The sequence below is a fragment of the Melospiza melodia genome, chromosome 10 (assembly GCF_035770615.1).
Source record: "Melospiza melodia melodia isolate bMelMel2 chromosome 10, bMelMel2.pri, whole genome shotgun sequence".
Lineage (NCBI taxonomy): Eukaryota > Metazoa > Chordata > Aves > Passeriformes > Passerellidae > Melospiza > Melospiza melodia.
Genome location: NC_086203.1, coordinates 22,749,932 through 22,765,871, shown reverse-complemented (window position 1 = coordinate 22,765,871; position 15,940 = coordinate 22,749,932). Strand labels below are relative to the sequence as shown.

At 36.2% G+C, this 15,940-nt stretch overlaps 1 protein-coding gene across 2 annotated transcripts in view; it reads left to right on the top strand.

Moving 5' to 3' along the window:
- The window catches only part of CFAP20DC (CFAP20 domain containing), a 65,249-nt gene that overhangs the window by 35,126 nt on the left and 14,183 nt on the right, over positions 1-15,940 (top strand). For both annotated transcript variants that reach the window (XM_063164313.1, XM_063164312.1), the window contains 3 exons: positions 12-425; positions 5,383-5,589; positions 11,743-11,804. In XM_063164313.1, coding sequence (XP_063020383.1) covers positions 12-425; positions 5,383-5,589; positions 11,743-11,804 — 683 coding nt within the window. The remainder of the gene's footprint in view (positions 1-11; positions 426-5,382; positions 5,590-11,742; positions 11,805-15,940) is intronic.

The following is a 15,940-nucleotide window of genomic DNA, read 5'->3' as shown; positions in this document are numbered from 1 at the left end:
CCTAAATTTAGGATGACAACAGTGAACTCATCCAGAGTGCTGAGAACATTGAGAACAGCCACAGCAGACAAGGGACACCTGATTCAGCAGTTTTTAAAGAGATCCCATTAAATAAGATGTCACAGGGAAATGAATACTGGAAGAATAAGGAACACAGCAAATTTAACTTCGAAGAGGCCGTCTTATCAAAACCACAGAGTTCCACCATGACAAAAACAGAATCTATTAGCTTTCAGAGAAGTTTAAAGCCTATCCTTTCTCTTTCTCCAATTCAAAGTAAATCCAAATCTTTTAGAGTAATTAGAAATGTATCTGAAGAAACTGAAAGATATGAAGGAGTTTCAGATCAATTCAAAAGATCTGTCAGTAAAACATCTCTCAAGAAAGTTTCCAACGGAAATTCATGTCTGACAGCACAGACTTTTGTAAGTGATTTTTACTTTGAAATTGAATTACTAGATTGTGTAGAGAAGCTATATTAGATATACCCATTTGCATGAAGTGATTAATAGTACATCTTTCATTCTGATATATTCTGGCTTCATCATAACTGCATTTACTGTGCTCAGTCTGTTGAAAGTTGATTTTGTAGGGGTTTGTGGAACACAAAATCATACTCCAAATAGAACAGAAATCAAAAAGGTTTGTAGATAAAAAGATGTGTCACTGAGCAACTCACATTTTGGAAATAAATTAGTTAGAAAATAGTTTGGGGCTGAAAGGTTACAGAGGAAAATTGGCAGATTTTAAATTGCTGTGTTAACGAATGACCACAGCAGGAGTGTTAATTTGGGTACTTCACGGTTTCTCTGTGTCAGCCCTGAGCAATGATGAATTATGTGCCTGAGAGCCAGCAGCCAGGCAGCTTCTGTCCAGCAGTCAGCCCTGGATGGCTGGGAGAATAACAGGGCAAGGACAGGGAAAGCACCCAGGGTACCTCAGCAGCAGGGCCCTGCAGGCTTCCTTCCAGCAAGCCTTAGCTTTGCCATTTCTTCAGGACAGGTGGTGAATAACTGGTAGTGGAGGTTTTTTCACAGACATTTGTGTGTTTGCTTTTTGCATCTATATGGCCTTTGCCTTGTGACAGTGAATTTCAAAATTTAACTGCTATTTGTGAGGAAAAAAAACATATGGATCTTCACTTTTTTAATGCATTGTCTCATTCCTGGTGCTTTCTTATTCTTCTCTTTGCTATAAAAAAGCAATGATTTTTTTTTTTTTTTACCTAATATTCTTTCCTCTGCCACTTCCTGACTCATGGCTGTGTATCATATTCCCTTGCAGGTGTCTCTTTTACAGGTCAGGGAGTTCTATGGTACTTAGTCCCAGGATTGCTGTTTTGTGAATTTTTTTGGATAATTTTGCCCAGGGATGTTGAATTGAACTCATGATCATTATTGTAAGCATGATCATTATTGTAAGCATGGGGTTTGTTTTCTAATATCTTGGATATATCTTGAATTTCTTATCATATCATTGGTTCCCAGGTATTGCACACTTCTGGGGACCAAAACAATAGACTCCTCTCTTTTGCAGGGGCTCTCAGCTTTTCTGTGTGTCCTTGATGGGGAAATGCTCATCCTGCCCTGGCACAGATTCATTTTTGTGCAATGAGTCTCTTTTAGTGTTGGTGCAGGGTTTAGGTATCAGTGCTGTGAAGTTGTGTTTCAGACTGGGGATTCTGGAAATCTCTTCCTGCATCCTGCAAGTAGTTTGTTGGACTGGTGAAGGCCCTGCACTTTTCCTGACAAAAACAGAACATCCTTTTCCATGAAGGTTGTGGAGACTGGTTTCCTTTGGGAAAGAAGGAGATTAGGGGGAAGCAAGGGGAATGAAACACAGCAGTGCAAGCGAAAATCAGAAGCAGTGCTGAGACTTTATTATCATGAGAAGTATCGGTGGCTGGTGATTTAAAAGACTATGAAAAGCAAAAAAAATTAAAAAGCAAAGAAAATCCTTTTAATAGCAGCATATGTTCTATGTATTTATGATCTGGAAAAGACATTAGAATTGCCACTAGTGATGTGGAAAATGTGGAAGAAAGCAATGCATGGGTTCATTTCTATTTGGAAAGAAGATAATGTTTCTGTAATTTTCAGTGATAGGAAAAGCCCCAGTTGATACCAATAATCTGATTCTCTTTTTCTTAGAGATGGTAATATGCAGTGAATGTGTATGATAAAATTTGTTTGTATTTTTCATTCCTTTACCCTCCTATTGTAGTTTATAGAAATTTAATCCTTCTTTTTTCCACTAGCTACTTATATCTTTGCAATTAAATGTATTCCTTGTTTCCTGATACTTTCAAGTTTTAGAAAATTGTTCCAATTGCAGTTCAATTATGTTTATTACTTATCATAACTGTAACCTATTTGTCCATAATAAATGAAATTACACATGTATTACTTTCCTTAAAGATATTATCTGTGTTTAATGCAGTCATCAACTTTGTCCTGTAGAACACAGCTAAATGTAGCCTCTCTGGGTGGATTGCAGTAGTTGATTACTAATTTAAACAATAAGATTATTACCATACTGCAGTTGTAGCTGTAAATGCATTGCACATGTGATTTGTTCCTTGTATTTTTTTTCAAGAACAAATTCTATTATTAATGTATAGAAACTCATTAGCTACAGATTTTGTTTAATTGCTACAAAACATGAGATTAAAGTATCTTGCAGATCTAGGTCTTACACTTGATCAGGTCTTAAAATTTTAGGGAAGCCCTTCCTTGGAGTTCTTTGACATTTCTTTGTGTGCTCATACAAGGGACCAGTAAAGGGAAAAAAGTGCTTAACCAAGTCTTCTGCAATTGATTTGCCTGCTGCTTAATATGCTTTAAGGACCTGGTTTCTTGCAATGTTTTATTCATATTTTAATAGAGTTCTCTATTATTAAGTTCAAATATTTTTAATTAAGAAAGAAGTATAGCCCTCTGGGAAATATTGCAAGCATGTAGATAGCTGGTAATTAAAGTTTTCCACACGTACAACTACATTCAAACAATTCTGAATAAATCATTTGAACCTAGAAGAATGCAAATGTCATTATATATGAAAAAAATCCTTTAAACAACAGGTTTCAGCAATCTAGCAAAAGTTTTAAGTGCTTAATAAAAATATTTTATTGTAAGGGAAGGATATTCAAATAGACAAGATAAGCTTTTAATTACTAAATGAGATATTAATTTTAGACAAATTTAGGAACATTGCAAAATTACTTCTTACATCCAAATATTCTCCTAAATTACAAAGCTAACTTAATTTCAAATTCAGTTTTCAAATTCTCTTTTTGAAAACCAGCAAAGATATTATAAAATTTTCAAAGAGGCTTTTTGGTAGCAGTCATCTAAACCTGAAGAACAAATATCCCAAACTATTTCTCCTTCATTAGTTTATTTTAGGGGATGTTTAACACAGAAAATGGTCATAGCATCTCTTTTCCTTCCTGAGTGTGATATTTTCAGAGTGAGACCATTAGAGGAAAAGAAAACAGAATGACAATTTGAAATAAGCTGGGGAGGGGAACAGCAGATGTTTAGAATGACGCTGTAATAATTCCACAAATCTATGCATCTTTCTTTATAGATGTAAAGGAAAAGACAAGCAAGTCAGGGCAATTTTTTGTGCTTTTATTAAAAAGAGAATGAGTAAAAAGTTCTTTCAATAGTTAGTGCTTTTATTCTGCAGAGCACCAGTTCATTCTGTCAGTTTAATGACTGCATACCAATTATATGAAAGAAGAAAGATAAGCCAAGCTTCTCTTATAATAATCAAATAACTGCAGAAGGTTTAAATATAGGAAAATTAACAGGAAATCAGCCTGTTCAATAAGATCAATAAAAGTGACAGCAGCTGCAGGTCTGGTAGAATATTGATACATTTGAGCAAAGCAGGCTCCCCAAGCACAACAAAGAGCTTTGGGTGAGGTGAACAAATGACTAATAGTCCCTGAGCTAGTAACAGGCATTCAGAAAGGGTCTGGAGAACACATCTCACGTTATTTTAGGATTAAAAATGGTAGCAGTCATCACAATATTCAGGAATTAAGCTTGGACCTCATTAGCTAGCTTTGTAAAAAAGGAATGGTAAATGTGCAAACTGCTTCTGTCATCTTATGCTTTGTATCTTCTGTCATCTTCTTGTACTTTGTATCTTATATACATAGGAAGAAAGCAAAGGAGGTAAAATTTCACTATGAATTCTGGTGTAAGGTGACTTCTATACCCCTGAAGATACACTAAAACATTACACTCCACATTTCATAGCAAGAAAAGTCGTCAGTGTTCATGTACTTGTACTGCTGACTCGTGTGAGTTCTTGAGGTCTTCATTTACCCAGTGCCTTCTCACAGCAAAAGAGACTGAGAGATCTTCCTTTCTGCCATGAATGTGGTACATTCCTGGTCTAAAAGCTCCATTCTCTAGAATCAAAGCTCTGTCCCTCTTTGGGATGGTGTTATATAGGGTCTCACAGCCCACTGGCCAATACTCCAGTGATCCATTCAAGTCCTGCTCACTGCCTGGATTCGCTTTTCAAGCAGAAATGCTTTGTACTTACATTTAGAACCAAAACTAAATGTCTCAAGTATTAGACTTGTTCCTTTGTGAAGGAGCAAACTATGTGGACCCTTTAAAAAGGGGAAAGCTTTGCTTAAAGGAGATGTTCTTTAAACAAAGATAGTGCCAGCAGCAGGTTGGGTGACTTTAAACTGTCTTGTCTTAAGGTTTTGAGCAAAGCTTAAGTATCAACTGCAAGATGGTCAGTATGTGTTTGCAGCTTTTGGCCTGTGGATGAAGTTAGGTGTAACAATTAGGGTTATATTAACAATTCCACCAGTGGATTTGAAGTGAAAGGACATTGAAGTTTACTTGAAAATTCATTCACTAGCAAACTGCCAGAATAACCTTTGAAATCTAGTGTTGACATGGTTTTCCAGACAAGTTTTATGCTGTGCTTGACCAGCAACTAAATGTTACATTGATGGTGTTGATGATACTGTGATAACTGTGGGATTTGCTTTAATTCAAGATCTGCATTTAACAGCTGATGGATTTTTGAACTTCTTAAGGCCTATTTTTATCTTCCTTTTTTAATTGCAGTGGAACAGCAGCTTCACCAAACACTCTGGATCAAAACTGCAGTTCATTACAGTGCTTGTGGTGTTCTTCCTTCCTGGAATTGTTTGTAAATATGCTTGATCTTCATAGATTAACAGAAATCTGTTAACTAATTTTTTTCTAGTAAACATTTTGTTTCTCTTTCAGTATTGAAGCTTTTTAGGATTCTCTGAGAGATTCTCCAAGGTCTCTCTGGGTTTCATTCATCTATTCTGTTCGGTGATCCTGTCTAGATTGTTGACTTTTCCATTTTATTTCGCAGGAGTATGACAGGAAAAAGTACCAGTCAAATAGACTGAGTTCATCTGAACTACAGATGCTGGCCAGCACGAAGAGACAACAAAATGAAGAATTATGGGATGCTGGGATTTCCCATGGGCTGGGTGCCACACTGATCGATTGCTGCAATGTCACCCTAAGTATGAGCAGTGATGATGATACAGCAACCTGGAACTCTGGTTTCTCACCAGTAAGTTTAAACTCCCAGTATTTTCTCAGGGGTCTTGAATGCTAAATTTTCTTTGAGTAGAGTTGAAATTTAAGGTATCATTACGAAGGGCTCTTAGAACTTATCAAGGAAAACATTTAACCAAGACACATGCACTTTCAGCATGTTCTCTAGTGCCACCATGGAAAAAGAGCAAATCTGTTATATATATATCCTTCCTAGAATTCTGAATAATCATGTAGGCTGTACAGTTCATCACAATAGTGGCTGACAACCTGCAGGTGTGTGATATGGTACTTAAAAATAGTTCCAAAATGAATGAAACCCAGATATACCAGTCAGCAGCTGCATTACAGTGTGAGTAATGGAAAATAATTGCTTCTTACAATGATAAAGTCTCATTACTGAAAAGCTAAATGTTTAAAGAACTGAAGCAGGAGAAAGCAGCAAAAAGCTGCAGTAGTTCTGAGCACTTAGTATGTGATCATTATGTGTTTTACACCTTGGATCATTATTTGTCCTGGTACAAAGTGGTACAGAATCACACAGCTGCACTATGTGACAGTGCTGCTATAAGAAGCAGAGTATTTGTTGCATTTCACCAAAAAGTACTGAATGTATGAAAGCACAGAATAACATTTCTGGAACTATATAAAGGTACTAGCAGGAGCTGCTGTGAAACTAGATAACCTCATACTCCATATATATATCAGCAATATAGCTGTTATTTTATTACAGTAGAGGCAATAATAAACAATGAATGTGGCTTAAGTAAAGCACATAGCACAGCTCTGAGGCAAATCCAATGTTAGGAAACTAAACACAGCTGTGTTGCCCCAATATACACTATTGCAGAGTAAATGCTCTAAAATGTTAGGTGCAAATTACCTTCAAGGGTCTACAGGGTCCAAATAGAGGCCTGGAGCAGCAACTTTCCACAGTGAATATCAACACAGTGCTGGAACTTTGAAGTACCCTGTTAAATGAAGGTTTCAAATGAGAAGAAATGTGTTGATAAGTGGGTAACTGTACAAATAAAAACTTGATTTACAGAGGAATATTTTGCTGGACATCAGAGATACATTAGTTGGTATTAACTATTTGATATACATCTCCATTAGGCATTTTGTTAATTTAATATTTCCAATGTGTTTTCTCCCTGCTCGTTAAATAGGCTCAAACGTGGTACAAATCTGCAAGACCAGACAAATGGAACTCAATTAAATATAGAGAATAGCAGTCTCATTATTTTTTTAGTAGTTTAATTATAAGGAAATTGATAAGAATATTTAGACACGTCAGGTTTGGTTATTACAAATTACATGACTAAAACAAAATGAACTTTTAAAGTAAAATGTACTGCTGCAGTATTCAGTGAAGAACAATGTGATTGCAAAGAGTATTCTTTGATCTTACTGCCTTGATCAACTTCTGTAGCTTCAATCTAAAATAGTGTTTAGATATATTAGGTTAGTAATATAAATTGCAATTTAATATAGTTGTAGTTTTTCATAACAGCCCTTTATTGCTATCTTTCTCTACATAATTCAAGCATAAAAAACAAGATTTTGTCTTTGAGAGAGTTCTTCACATTCCACTCAGCTGACTGAAGAGTTTGATGTGCCTTACACATTCAGCCTTGTCAGGTTTCTCCTCTGCATTTTGCAAGGTGGACATTGAGGGTTCAAGATACAATGGCAAGAACCTCATTTCCAAGGAGGCATAACTTAGGGAAGAAACCTGAACTTTCTCAGATAAAGATTAACCACTTAATCCCTCTCAAAAATAATGAAATTCAGCTTTTGAGGTCTTCCATACCCATTTACCTCAGCCTTTGTGGAGAGCAGCACTGGACCAGCACTGGATCAGTACAGTGTCAGTCAATCCCCAGAATCTCCTGCTGCACTTCATATTTTCCTTGCTGAGATATCAGCCAGAGGACCAGCTATTCATGGATATGATGGAAGTTTTTTGAGTATGTACTTGGTGTTTAACACTACTCAATGTAATTCTGTTCCAACATTTGGAAAAATGCAGAGCATCTATGTGAGGGTGATAATTCACTTTGTAGGCCTTTGGTATCTAAGAAGGCTTTAACAAGATTTGTTAATGGAGATGATTATTTCATCACCCCACATTCTTTTAACACAGAAGCTTTTAAAAGAGTAGTTGGGGGAATTGTTGGTATGCTGCTGTTAAATGTCAGTATATTTTGATATTACTACAACATTTCAGAAGGCTTGGGAGTAGCAGTGCTGTGCCAGTATTCAAATGGTTAGCTGAAAGTCTTTAGTCATGCATTCTCTTTCTGTAAGACCTAAAATAATGGAGTTATAGAATACTTTCATTTGGAAGGGACCTTTAAAGGTCATCTAATCTATCCCTCCTACCACTGGGCAAGGACACCTTCCACTAAACCCAGTTGCTCAGGTCCCCATCCAACCAGGCCTTCAACATTTGTAGGGATGGGCAGTCACAGCTTCCCTGAGCAATCCGTTCCAATGTCTCATCACCCCCATTGTAAAAAACTTCTTCCTAGCATCTGGTCTAAATCTACACTCTTTTAGTTTAAAACTGTTGCCCTTTGTCCTACCACAACAGGCCCTACTAAAAACTCTGTCCCATCTTTCTTGTGAAGCCTCCTTTAGGTTCTGAGTGGCTGCAGTAAAACCTTCCCAGAGCCTTCTCCATGCTGAAACCCCAATTCTCTCAGCCTCTCTCCACAGGAGACATCTTCCAGTCCTCTGGTAATTTTTGCAGCCCTGCTCTGAGCTCACTCCAGCAGGTCCAAGTCTTTCCTGTGCTGAGGAGCCCAGGTGGGGTCTCACAGGGACACAACTCCCTCCCTGAACCTGCTCCAATGCTTCCTTTGGATGCAGCCCGGGAGACAATTGTCATTCTGGTCTGACAGGTCATGTCTGGCTCTTCAACCCCCAATACTCCCAAATCCTCCCCCACAGAGCTGCTCTCAATCCCTTCATCCCCCAGTACCAGTAAACTCATCATTTTCTCAGGTTCCAGTTTTATAAAGTGTTTCTTTTATATATATATTTATTCCTTATACATATTTCTTATGTAAAAAATATATGTGTAGAATAAAAGCAGATTTGTTTTATGTCTCTGATCTTTAGTACCACTATCATTTAAGAGAATTTTCAAATGCTCAATCCTTCCAAAATCAGATGTACACAACTACAGAAAACTTTTGAGATAGATAGATAGATAGATAGATAGATAGATAGATAGATAGATAGATAGATAGATATAGATCTGTAGCCATCTTCCAGTTGCATAGGTAAATGATTTTAGCAGTGCAGTATACAGAAAAGAAATAGAAATAATCCTTATATTGGAATTTGAGAAATTAAGTACAGCTTGAAATTCTTGTCATGATTAAACTTTCATGCTTACATGTGTTTCCAGGTTGTATCTTTCTAAATCTTTAAATCAGTAGTATCAATTGCTTTCTCTTATGTTTTTCAAAGATAAATAAGGAGTATTTTCTTACAAATTTTTCTTCATTTTATACATTTGTGTCCTTTAGGTGGAATCTATGGCAACAGCACCACCAGAAGGCAGCTTTTTGTGTATCTTTAATTTTGAAATACCTTTGATGTTTTGCAAGGCAGGGCAGGGTATAATCATGTTAGATAGTGAATTTATGTATCAAAGTAATAAATCCCATTCTAAGTGAGTTTAATTTTTTTCATCACTTAACCATTTTTAGCCTGATTTCCAGAGTCATTGAAAAGTGTCTTGTTACTGATTTTAATGAATCTGAGAAACCCTTGTCAATGTAAAGGCACAGAGATCAATCATATTATTGAGCTGCAGTTAGAACAGATGTCCTTAACAACTACAAAACAGATATACTGAAATTGTGGATTTATATTCTATGACAGTCTACCAAGAACTGAATATATGCTGTCAGGAGAAAATGTTGAAATGTAAGTGGTTTAGCTGCTGCTGTAAACTATGACAGCCAAAAAGGAATAAAATCACTTTGAATATTATACATTAGCTAGTATAGCCTCAGTTATAAATATGAAAAACTTCTGCTTTAAAATGGGTTTACTTTGAAGGAGAATTGTAAACCCTTCTAAAATGTGTGTGGGGCACAGTTTCAATTCAAAAATATGTGTTTGTAGAACTAAATATTTTTAAATATTTTATTTGACCATGTCTTACCTGAATGTTTTCTTAAATCTTAAGGCCTACAAAAATCCGTGCTTGATTTGCGACACTATGAAAGACACAGTTCTGTATATTGCAGAATGTCATGTGAAGTTTATATTCACACATATATAAATTATCCAAGAAAATTTGCAAAGCTTAGAAAACATTTCTGTTTAAATGCCTTGCTTTATTCTATAGATCTTGTACGACTTTCTTGCTTTTTCAGAGAATTGGCCCATTCAGCTTCTTGGATTGTTGTTTCCACACTTCAGACACCAATTAAGACACAATCCAAACATTTTGGAGAAAGATCTATAGGAGAATTCAAGATATCTTACCCCATATGGTCCCTGTTTCTCATCAGAAATTCAAAGGAGAAAGATGATTCTCCTAATTGCTCACTGATATATCCTGGAAGCTTGTAGTGATATAATAGTGATATAATGTTGCATTAGCAGAATCCAGATTATGCCCACCACTAAAACCTGTCTTTCAAGTTAGGAGTACTCACAGAGAAGAAAGATTACTTGTTCCACAAGCAACTTCCTAAATATAAATTCAGTCACATAAGTCTTGATCTGAAAAAATATTTGAAATAGCACTTCCAGGTTCATACCTAATTTGTGGAAGGTCTTTTGGCCTCCTTTGTGAGTTTTCAGAAAAGAAAGCCACTTAACACAGAAATGGTCTGGCAGAAGTGAAGCTGACAGACAAGAGGAGTGTTATTCAAACCCAGAATTATGCCAACTGTGAGCTCAGTTTGACAACCCCTGGAGGGATCTGTTCACGTCAAGTCAAATTGCAGAACTGAGGAAGAGCATTCTTTACTATGAAATGAGACTAAAAATTATTTAGACAGATATTCTGGTTCATAGACTCACTAATTCACTCTCTGTCTTGTCTTCATCTTCCACTAGCTATCATCTGGGAATTGCACTATCCACCACCAGGCAGTGAGTCATATTTGGTAGTAATTAGGATGTCATTCATCCTGAACATATATTTTACAAAATGCCTTTCCCTTTCCATTTTCTGAAACCAGTAGGACATACTCAGTTTTATACTAATTTTTGTTTTAAAAAATAATTTAATAACACTTTTTTTTTAATTGTAGCATTTAATGTAATAAATTGAGCAAGTATTGTAAATGTATGCTTACATTTTCACTTTTTTTGCATTTCCTTCAATGATTTGTTTAGAACTGCTTTTGATGTGTGTGATAATGGCAGGGAGAGTCTCTTCTGGTAAAACCACACATATTCTGGGAGAAAATGTATTGGTGGATTTTAGAATTCTTGAATTTTTACATCAGTTTATGAATATTGATTTTTCTTGCCAATAACTCTGTTTAATGCCACAAACCAAATATAGTTTGAAACTTTTGGAGCATGTACTTACAATGGGCAGGTAAGATTTGACTGGGAAATGATCATGTCTTGTATGAATATTCATACAGTCCACTGTTAGCTATTCATTAACAGTTTAATTCAGGCTTCAAAGCAGCAGTGCCATGGAGAATCATATGTGCTTCACTAATCTTCATTTGGGGCTGCTAAAATTACTGTTACTGCTTATGACCTGGTCTGCCAGCCCTCTTACCTCTCCCTTGGTGTTTTCTACCCTTAAAAGTGGTTAATTCTGCACAGATCCTAACAAGATTTTCTTCCTCATGCTTTGTACACATGTTCCATCCAGACTCTTCTGTCATACCAGACTTTACCACCCTCCATCTCTGAAGTCTCCTGGCTATCCCAACACTCTCATAGGCAGCAGAGAAATAACTGTGTGATCACCTCTTTAATTCATATGTATTTCCACCAAGACAAAAATCATCTTCAAAGTTGTACTTATATACAGTTATGACCAGAATATCCATTTTTAATTTCACAGATAAGAAAAGAGACTGTAAAAATTCTAATATCAGAAGCTGCAAATGTATATGCTCATACCAGATCTCTGACATACTTCTAAACAATCCATTCTTTTTGTTTTCCACAGCCTGTCAGTCAGCAGCATCACTATCAGAAAGAAATGAGCCCACTTTCCCATTCCAGCCCACGGTAAGATTCCATTTATAGCCCAGGCAGTAAGGATTCAGTTAGAGTGTTCTGAATATTAAATGTGACACTCTTTGATTTAATCTTCAATCTCTTTTCAATTGCAACCTCCTCTCAGAGGGCTTTATTGCTCGTTTTAGTCATTGTCTACAGTATGTCTGAGCTGTCTGGGAACACAGAACTGAATTCTGCATGTTTTGGATGTACCACTGTGTATTTAAAGTATCTGACACAGGCCTTGCTCCTGCATCTGCTTTGATGTGTGATTCAGCAAATCATCCTCATCTCACATCCATACACTCTCATCTATTTCTTTCTCCCTCTCTGCTTTGAAGGCTTAGAGCCAGAATTCTGTATGTGGCTGTAGGTGTCAGGGAATCAATTGGTTCCAAAAGATTTTAATGCTACTTATTAAGAAAGGGTTTTTTTCAAAAGATAGCCCAGTTAGGAGAAGGGGTAACAACATTTTGGGAGAGAGCAAAGGGATCCTGTCTATAGCATATTTTGTGTGGCAGATTTTTAGCTTGATCCATTTTGTTTGGAATCAGGAACAAAATCCCTGTGAATTCATTGTAAGGTGAGATGACAAGGGGAGAAGGTGGCTAAGGAAAATTAATCACATTGAGACTGTTGAGACAATCAAGATTAATTGTCCAGTTTCAGGACCTGCTTTGTACCTGTGAAACTCGAACATCACTTTGTCAATTTTTTAACTGCCTGAACAAGAGGTATACTAATTTTTAAAAGCAGTCCTATTTCACTTTCACTTGGTGTCATTAATGTGGATTTTGCTTGTCCAAGTTTTAACTGGATGATGTATGTGTGTGTTGGGGGACAGGGATAGGAGGAGAGGACATTTCAGTTACAACTTCTTTATATTTTACCAACAGTCTGAAATGTTTTCTGAGAGCTCACTGGCAGTCAGTTGTGCAGGATAATGTGTTTCTCCTCACACAGATGTTTTCAGCCACTTGTCTCACTTGGCTATCCATATTTTTATGGATTCAAGATCTTCTGATTAGATTTTATGAAGTAAACCATCTGAAACTTTCTGTGCAAGTTCACCCTGTTGCATCATTTATTGCAAGACACAGCCATATATTTCCAGTATTTTACTGGAGTTAAAAGAATAATCCTGGATTCCTGTTCCCTTTCACATGTAAATCAAGGTACTTCTGTTTGTTTAGAAGACCTCTCTAGGTGATGGTTGTCTAAGGAACCATCTCCTTGTAAGTTGGATGAATGAATGGATGAAGTGGACAGAGATAATTGAACTACAGTCCACAGAGTACAACAGGAGATACCTTGAGACAGTACTTTGGACTCTTTATTCCAAAATGGATTTTATAGTTCTGATGACATTAAAATTGCCTATATTTTAGTGCAAGGTACATTGCTTGTCATCTTTTTGCCCATATGTTGGTTAAGTCAGGTTTTATTAAGTCATTTTTAAGCATGTGCTAAAGCAATTTGGTACTTGGTACATTTTATATACTGGAAAAACAAATAAACACCATTATCTGTAAAAAGAAAGTGTTTTGTCATATCAAGTTAATATGATCAACAATGAAAACTTGTATATTCATATAATAAAATTTAAAACAAAATAGTATAATTTATTGCTTAGTTCTTATGCTATTTTAATCCAGTATACACAATAGACTTAAATTTCCCTAGAAATCATTTCTGAGAAATGCAGGTGGTATTCATAAAATTCCTGACTTGCAAGTGCCTCATAAATTCAGTAACCCTTGTGAACTGCCAGAAAAGCATTATTGGGCTGTAAATACAGAAGATGACAAAATTATGAGGTCAGTTTGCATCATGATATAAAAACTGGAGAGGATGTGACTTGAATACCATTATTCACATCATTACCTTTCATTTATAATGGAAAAATTGTAATGTTTTTCACAGAGGATGTGTACCTAAATAAGGAGGAAATAAAATTAATGGCAATTCTATAACTTAGTTCCTGAACTGTTTCTAAAGGGAATTTTAACAAATTCTGTATAAGCAACTAGAAAATGTCTAAAACTTTGTAAGCCTACTATAGCTTTGTAGGGAACACATGGAATATTTGAAATACAGCCCCTTTAGGTGTGTGGGTGTAAATGCTATGGTATGAAGATAGTTACATGGTGCATTTACTGAATGAACAAATAGGTTTTTTTGTAAAGAGGGGAAAAGAACAGGTCTTGAGAGTAATTTTAGAAGTGTAGTAGTGATATCTTCTGGGAAATGAAGAGACCAATGTGGAAGCTATTGTCCAGTAAATGTAGGTTCTGTCCATAATGAGATAAAAGGACAAGCCAGGAAAGAAAGGCTGTGAAGGTAATGGAAATTCAGTCAATAAGTGACTCAGCTCGACTCATTGTCCATTGGTTTCACTGGGTAAAGGTCATAACTCTGCCAGGAACATTGTTCCTGCCACAGAAACCAGCCCAGCTGGGGCTGCTGTGCAGGGCAGAGACCCAGGTAATGAGAGGAGACAGCTGAGGCTGCAGGGCCAGGGCAGGGAGGGGATGTGGCTGCTCCTGCCCTGGCCCTGCAGCTCCCACAGCTGATGGGCTGCTGGCAGAGCTCAGGAATTGCTTTGCTCTCTGCACACAGGGAGCTCTCACTGTCTGTGAAAACTGAAAATTATGGTCATAAGTCCAAAAGATTCCTTTGCTTTCCATCGCAGTTCAGCTGTCCTGTGACATTTCACTTCTCCAGTGCAAGGACTACATTTATCTATATAACCAGCATCTCCTTAGTAAGATTTTCTCCTCCAAACTATTTGTGTGTCATAGAAGGTTTAAAAGTTTCACTGAAGGAAATCCTGGAAGATAGTAAATGTTCTAGAATTTCAGCCATACTGAATTGTGGTATCCAGAGCTATTCTCTGAAAAAGATCGCTTGAACCTAATTTATTAAAAGACTTTTATACAGATATATAGAAGACTTTTATACTTCTACAGATGCTCTTCAGAACATTTATTTCTGATAAAAGATTATTTTTCTGTCTTGGAGAAAGGTTTCAACTTATTAGAAAAACCCCTATCTTTATAAACGTTGCCTCACTAGATCCTGTCTTGGAATCCTACTCAACTCTTCCCAAACTACAAATGAAATTTGTTCCTCTTGTTCAAACAGTTGTTCCACAGAAACTGCACTGAAGTAGGGCACAAATATTTCAACATTTATTGAGTATCCTTTCACAAGAAGTATATTTTACTTAAATAATTTTGTGCCAAATGTGTATGGCTAAATTTTCAATTAGGTTTTTCCCAGATGTTTCTTTTTCAGTTTCTTCTCTCTAAAACCAGCTGATAAGTTCTGCAGCCTCTGACAAATGATTTAGAGCCATTGACCTCCCTTCATGTGGGCTTGGTATGAGCTGACTAAAGCAGGTTGTCTTGTCATTGTAACCTACATTTGTTAAGTTAGACTGATTGGGATGTCATCATTATTCTTCCCTCTACAATCAAAATAACCCAAAAAACTAAACAATGCAATCGACCCAAAGAAAAGTAACTAACTTTTTCATCCCTTTTATGGTAAATGTTATAGATTTGAGATTTGTCACCACAAAATGTTTCACTGATATGGAGAGTGGTGTGTTTGAGGAGGACAATAACTTAAAAAAAAAAAAAAAAAAGTTGTTGGTTTTACCTTAAGGAAAAAAAAAAAAAAGAACCCAAATCCTCAGTTGCTACTTTATCCAACAATGCAATTTTCTTATTTTTGTAATGATATGCCTTGCACAGCACTTCAGGTAATGGATCATGAGATGCATAAACATGTACCTTTAACTAAAAGTATCTTCTAATTATATACAAACTTGATGACTGGTAAAATTTAGGTGTGTTAGTTCTAAATATAAATTATATGTAAATATAATGAACACCTCTTTCTGTGCATTCTGAACACTCTACTGGTTTTAGAGAATAAATTATTTCTTTCTCTTTATTTGGAATTTTCTTCTAGAGAAGTCTTTTTTCAGAACCTATCGTTACCTCATATATTGCCAATACCATGGTACCTGACATTTGCATAATTTGCATAATATCAGTGATTCCAGCATAAAAAACACATCAGCTGTAAACTTTAAATATTGAAAGTATCTTCAGCTTTGAGATTACCATTCAAGTACT